The sequence below is a fragment of the Dendrobium catenatum genome, unplaced genomic scaffold (genome assembly GCF_001605985.2).
Source record: "Dendrobium catenatum unplaced genomic scaffold, ASM160598v2 fragScaff_scaffold_1488, whole genome shotgun sequence".
NCBI classification, from domain to species: Eukaryota; Viridiplantae; Streptophyta; class Magnoliopsida; order Asparagales; family Orchidaceae; genus Dendrobium; species Dendrobium catenatum.
In genome coordinates, this window is record NW_021319950.1 from 253713 (window position 1) to 260965 (window position 7253).

Genomic DNA, 7253 nt, shown 5'->3' on the forward strand with positions numbered 1-7253 from the left:
ATATTAATTTTAAATTATATCAGATATAAACTCTAAATTAAATTATGCTTTTTATTTCTTAAAAATCAATAAAAAATATTAATACTTTGATGGTCATCAAATAAATATAATACTTTTATTTAACTTAAATTAACTTTAGAAAAAACTAACTAAAAATAAAAAAATAATTTAAACTAATTAACAAATTTAATTCTATAATTAATAGAAAAAAATCATATAAATATATCCTGTAATAATATACATAAAATAAAAAATATTAAAACCATTCTTCCCAAGGGCATTATCGTCTATTAAAAAATTTTCTTCACTTCCCGTAGCCTCCACTTCATCCTCCCGCCCGTATCCGCCACTCCTACCGTCCTATCGTCCTTAGTACAGTACTTAATGACAGCAAATTAACAAAGATTAATTATGTAATTAGTTAGTTAATTATGTAATTAAGCTTAATAAAAATAAATTAAAACATATTAATGTATCCCGCCCTTAAGCTTATATATAGATAATCAGCTTAATGAAACCGCACAAATCGGACGCTGAAACAGAGCAAAACAGGGGAGGCCGAACTCCTCTGCTTCCTCCCATGTCTTCTTCTTCCGCCCCACAGAGCTCCAACTCCATTGCCGGAGGGCAATGGTTTCCGGTCAGCAAAACTCAGTCGGGCTCGGCCGCCGGCGCCAGCCTTATGCTCAGCGCCATCCTCTCCCTCATCTTCGTCGTCCTCGTCATCAGCATCCATATCTACACTCGCTACCGCCGCCAGTACGAATCCGACGGCCTCATCACCATTATTCACTCCCGTACTCCTCCCACACGCCGCCCTGCAGCCGCCACCGAAGCAGTCTCGAAAGGTCTTGATGCCGCCACCATTGAAAAGCTGCCGACTTTTCCCTACAGGCGGCCTGAGAATGGCGGCGGCGCGGCGGAGTGCGCCGTTTGTTTGAGCGTGGCTGAGGAAGGGGAGATGGTGAGAATGTTGCCCGAATGTAAGCATTTGTTTCATGTGGGGTGTATTGATATGTGGCTGTATTCGCATTCCACGTGTCCTGTTTGTCGGGGAGAGGCGAAGGTTTTGGTGACCAAGTTTGTGTTTGGAGAGATGGTGGCGGCGCCGAGGCTGCCGGAGAGAGTTGGGGGCAGCGGCGGCGGCGTGGTTGAGGCACGGGAGGGGAGCTCGGAGTCGCACAGGACATGGGTGATGATGGTGGATGGAGAGCAGGACTTGGAGAGACAGTGAGTGTTGTATTATATATATAATGTTTAAAGAAGTTTCTTAATAAAAATTATTATTATTATACTCATTGGTGGATCCACTTAGCCTGGAAATTGTAGAAATAATATGAGGGTAATTTCGACCTTTTGCCCCCTTAAATTTATTTATTTAGTACCCTAATCTAAAGCATTTGCCCAACTCCCGCTTGAGTCATTGACGTCTTCGTTCCGCCTCTTCACTTACGCGACAATAGACCACGCCGACACTGTCAGACGAATGTATTGATTTTGCCCACCTTAAAAAAAGGCTGGATGCGCCCCTAATTGTACTAATCTTTCTCGATAGATAAAGGGTGTGTTTCATTTGAAGCCTAAACAGATTTGATGGTCGTTCAGTCGAATCAATAGTTCAATCCAATTTTGATTAGTCCAATGCTAAATTAGTTTCTATAATTAATCAGACTGATTATCTGATTTGTTCCCGGTTGAACCAACTCGTCCGCTCTCATTTTTAAAATATTACTTATAATAATTTGATTCTTTTTTTTTTTCACAATAAAGGTTGATGACTTGATGTGAACCTTAAAAGAAATACGATATAAAACTAATACTCTAAAAAAAAATGATGAGTAGTCCCTTACAATTGTGAAAGGTTAAGCATAAGGGAACAAATGGTCACATCCTAAATTTGAAAAGAATAAGCTAAAGTGGGCATTGATTGCCATGATTCACACCGGAACAAAAGTGATATGTGAAAGGAAAATTAGTACATCTGGCGTCCGAATCATTCAGAGGTGAATTTGGACGCGTCACATCACCCGGACCCATCAAGATGCACCGGGGTCCAGGTGACGTGGCACGTCCGAATTCGCCTCCGGACGCCGAACGTAATAATTTTCTCATGTGGAAGAGTTATAAGCTTTAAGAGAAAAGAGGGATACAAATGAATCAAATTTTATATTGAAAGAGGAAATATTACGGTCTATGTAGGTGAAGGGTTAGACTAAGACTTTTTTTTGGGACAGCTTTCTTATTACTTCTTAAAGCTATTTTTTAGTAAGCTGCTTTCAAAAAGCATTAAGGAAGCCGTCCAAAACAAAGCCTAAATATGTGAGATATCTTTTGCTATAATGAACAGAGGTTTAATGAGAAATCCACAATTAAATGTGGCTATGATTTATCATTTCTTGAAATATGTGATCTTATAATAAATTACATTAAGAATGATTAAAAACAGATCATCCCGGTTAGGGGATAATCCGGTCGACCTAGCATGCAACCCACACCAATTTACACGGGCCAACATTTAAGGCTTGCACGAAGCGCCGAGGGGATTCGAACTCGGTACCTGGCCAATGGCCTCATTAAGAATGATAAAATCACATAATATGGTATGGGTCATATATACATTAATTAACAAATATTTTTTTTGGGAGTAATTAAACAATATGAGCAATAATTATGATCAAGAAGATTATAGAGATCGATGATTTGCTTATCATCTATTATTCTTGTAGTAGATAAGGGGATAGCATAATATTCTTCTTTCTTTTTCATTGAAATTCATATAGTTTTGTACAATTATGACCACGACAACTAAAAATGAAGCAATAAGTTCTCATGATCTCACCAATCGAAATAGCAGTTTTGTTCTTTCACACTAATAATGCCAACATAATTAAACTAATGGAAACAAGCCTGGAGCAACTCTATGAAGCAATAATGCCACGAGATGCTTGCGGTCTATAAAAGTCAAAAGATAAAGAAAAGGGACTAAGATTTAGTTTTTGGGACGGCTTTCTTCCTTCTTCCTAAAGCAACTTTTTAGTACAAGAATTAAAATATTTATATTAGGAAGCTGCTTTAAGAAGCAATAAGAAAGCTGTCCCAAACGAAGCCTAAGGCTTGGTTAGGCTTGGGATGACTTTTTTACTATTTTTTAGTGACTTTTTATTATAAAAAATAAAAAATTTTATTTTAAAAAACTACTTTAAAAAGCAGTAAGACAGACTTCCCAAACGAAGTCTAAGACTTTGTTCGTTTAAGACTTCGTTTGAGATGACTTCCTTACTACTTCTTAAAACAGCTTTCTAAGGGATTGTTCATATGAAAATTAAAATTAGAGTATATGATATTAAATTATATAAAGGATATGAAGAATGCCTCTCCATTGTATGTTTGTTGTTTTAGTGTTTTTTTCTTAATAAAAATTATTATTATTATTATGTTAATCTTTGTTAATAGATAAATGATTCTTTTCATTTGAAGTCTAAACAAATTCTATGGTTGTCCAGTCGAACCGATAGTTCAATCCAATTTTGATTAGTCCAATGCAAAATTAGTTTCTATAATTGATCAGACTGGTAATCTGATTTGTTCGTGGTTGAACCAACTCGTTAGCTTTAATTTTTTAAATATTACTTATAATAATATAAGAAAAAAAAAATTTACAATAAAAATTTATAAGATCCTTAAAAAAAGTACGATATAAAACTAATACTCTAAAAAAATATGATGATTGATGAGTAGTCCCTTACAATTGTGAAAGGTTAAGCATAAGGGTACAAATTGTCACATCCTAAATTTGAAAAGAATGAGCTAAAGTGGGCATTGATTGCCATGATTCACACAGGAACAAAAGTGACATGTGGAAGGCAAATTATTACGTCCGGCGTCTGAATTGTTTGGAGGCGAATTTGGACGCGTCACGTCACTTGGACCCACCAGGATGCACCGGGGTCTAGTTGACGTGGCGCGTCCGGATTCGTCCGAAGACGCCGGACGTAATAATTTTCCCTTATGGAAGACTTATAAGATGGCCTATTTTTAAGAGAAAAGAGGGATACAAATGAATCAAATTTTATATTGAAAGAGGAAATATTACTGTCATTAGATTTTTTTTGGGGTGAAGGATTAGACTAAGACTTTTTTTGGGATAGCTTTTTTATTACTTTTTAAAACAATTTTTAATAAGCTGCTTTTAAAAAGCACCAAAAAAGTCGTTCAAAAAGAAGCCGAAATATGTGAGATATCTTTTGCTATAATGAACAAAGTTTTAATGAGAACTCCATAATTAAATGTGGCTATGATTTATCATTTCTTGAAATATGTGATCTTATAATGAATTACATTAAGAATGATAAAATCACATAACATGGTATGGGTCATACATTAATTAACAAATATGAGTAATAATTATGATCAAGAAGATTATAGAGATTGATGATTTGCTTATAGTCTATTATTCTTGTAGTAGATAAGGGGATAGCACAATACATTGAATTGAGCTCAAGTTTCAAATCAGTTTTATCAGTTCATATTTATTTGAACTATCTATGCATGAGCGGATCCCCATGTACTCGGAAAAATATATTAAATATTTAGAGGGAATATTTTAGGTATTCCCTCCTCTCAAAAATCTTTTTTGTCATAATTTTATCAATTTTGAGCTTCTTTGTCCATTCCCCACAAAAAAAAAAAAAAAAAAAAAATTTATCCGCACTGAAAAAGAAGCTGGATCCACCCCTCTATCTTGGCGAATTATTACATCCGGTCACCGGACATTCGGACACCCAATCCAGACGCGCCATGTCACCTGAATACACTGGATCCCTGTGTATTTTAGTGACGTGACGCGTCTGAATTGGTGTCCTAACGAATCCGGACATCGGACATAATAATTTTCCACTCTATCTAAGCATTTTTTATATTAGCATTCCAAAGTCATGAATGATGTTGTTTCTCCTGTTTTCTTCTTTCTTTTTCATTGAAATCCATATAGTTTTGTACAATTATAACCACGACAACTAAAAATAAAGCTATATGCTCTCACCAATCGAAATAGCAGTTTTGTTCTTTCACACTAATAATGCCAACAGAATTAAACTAATGGAAACAAGCCTGGAGCAACTCATAATGCCCCGAGATGCTTGCGGTCTGTGGAAGTCAAAAGATAAAGAAAAGGGACTAAGCCTTGGTTTGGGATAGCTTTTTTATTATTTTTTTAAGTGATTTTTTAGTATAAAAATTAAAATTTTTATTCTAAAAAACTAATTTAAGAAGCAGTAAGAAAGATTTCCCAAACCAAGCCTTCTTTACTACTTAAAGTAGCTTTCTAGTATAAAGTTTTAATTTTTGTATAAAAAAAAGCTACTTTAATGAGCAGTAAGAAAGCTGCCCCGAACCACGCTTAAGACTTCGTTTGGGATAGCTTTTTTGTTGCTTTCTAAAACAACTTTCTAGCACAAAAATTTTTTGAATTAGAAATTTTGGTATAATAAAGTCATTTTAGAAAGCTATCCCAAACAATTTTTTTACTGCTTTATAAAGCTGTTATAGAGAAAATAACTTAGGTTTCGTTTGAGACAACTTTCTTAATGCTTCTTAAAGCAATTTGTTAGCACAAAAATTAAAATTTTAGTACTAAAAAACTGCTTTATTAAGCAGTAAGAAAGACTTCTCAAACTAAGCCTTAATTATTATAGAAAGTAGCTTCCTAGTACTAAAATTTTTTGAAAAAAAAAAATAGAAACTAAATAGTAAGAAAGCTACCCCAAAGTTTTGTTTGTAACTCCTTTCTTACCTCTTTCTAAAGCAGCTTTTTAATACAAAATTTTAAAACCTTTTTCACTAAAAAAAATACTTTAAGAAAACCGTCTCAAACAAAACCTAAGAGATGCAAAAGCTGATTTGTTTGGAGAGTAATGTACGTTTGAGTAAAATGGCATCAACAAACTTTGGAGGTGATCAGAGAAGAGGACCAACATCTTAAGTCGGTATAAGAAGTAGTTTCTTATAAACTTTTTAGGCTTTCACGCATATAGAAGAAAATAGGGATATTCATGAACCAAATTTCATATCAAAGGAGAGATTATTGAGTTCGGACATCGGACACAGCTTACGTTCGATCGGACACAGCTTACGTTCGGTACTGAGCAGTACCGAGTTCAGTATTAGTACCGAGCAATACTGAGCTCGGTACTGAGCAGTACCGAGTTCAGAATTGCTCGATACTTCACAGTACCGAGTAGGGGGTGATGTGGCGCATTTTCATTGGGCTCCAGACGTTGTCTGGTGTCCGAACCCAACAATTTCCCCAAAAAGAGAGGAAGGATTTGATCTAATATACAAGAAATCTTTTTGGCATGAATGGAATTTGATTTGGAACTCCATTGAGCATGCTCTTGATGGAGCATTCCTGAGATGACCGACCACCTAGAATGTTATATATATTAAGAAGGGTAAATTTGTGATGTTTAGATTTTGATATAATATTGAGTTAGGCCAAGACAAACAATATATTGTATAATATAGGTTGTATCGTTACGGGTGTATGTACAAGTTATGATATAGTTATTAAGGTTGGGATGAAACATATCAAGCAAACCAACAAATCACTTGTTGGTTGTTACGATTGTAGGCGATAAATGGGTTGTACAATGCGACGGGGTCTTTGTCGCTTAAAGAAATGAACTGAGTTTTAGGGTTAATTGGTGGGTTGTCAAGTTAGGATGAAACTTCAAAGATGTGATGCTTTCTTGCAAATGATTGATAAATCATACATAAATATTACTTATGTTGTGATTCTTAAAGCCATAGAAGATGGACCATGCTTCATTAAGCTCTACTTCTTTTGATTTTGAGCCTAAAAATTAGGCTCAAATTGAACTTGAGCTTAGTTTCAACTCAATTTGATATTTTACGTGCCGATCAAGCCAACCTAATTCAACTTATATGCCTAATTATATGTCAGAATACTTGCCCTTATTTTAGGTTTATCCTCCTCTCTTCAAGGCAACTCTCTTTTACGTATGTCTTCCATTCTATCCAAGAGGAAGGTATTGTGTTCGGTCCTCTTCCATTGACTCAAAACTTTTATTAATTATAAAGAATGAAGGGATTAAGGTTTTGTTTGGGACAACTTTCTTACTGCTCTTAAAGAAAGTTTTTAGTACAAAAAATTTAAATTTAATACTAGAACGTCGCTTTAAGAAGCAGGAAGAAAATCATCCTAAGGCTTTGTTTGTGATAGTTTTCGGTCATTG

At 35.0% G+C, this 7253-nt stretch overlaps 1 protein-coding gene across 1 annotated transcript; it reads left to right on the forward strand.

Annotated features, from left to right (window-relative positions):
• The first annotated feature begins 483 nt into the window (after positions 1–483).
• Positions 484–1296, forward strand: LOC110100729 (RING-H2 finger protein ATL2-like). The gene has a single exon (XM_020828368.2). The coding sequence runs from the start codon at positions 512–514 to the stop codon at positions 1232–1234; it is 723 nt and encodes a 240-aa protein (XP_020684027.1). The 5' UTR covers positions 484–511; the 3' UTR covers positions 1235–1296.
• The last annotated feature ends 5957 nt before the right edge of the window (positions 1297–7253 follow it).

What these genes read in the sequence shown, in the direction of transcription:
- LOC110100729 (XM_020828368.2), top strand. Translation starts at nt 512, where the DNA reads ATGAAACCGCACAAATCGGACGCTGAAACAGAGCAAAACAGGGGAGGC.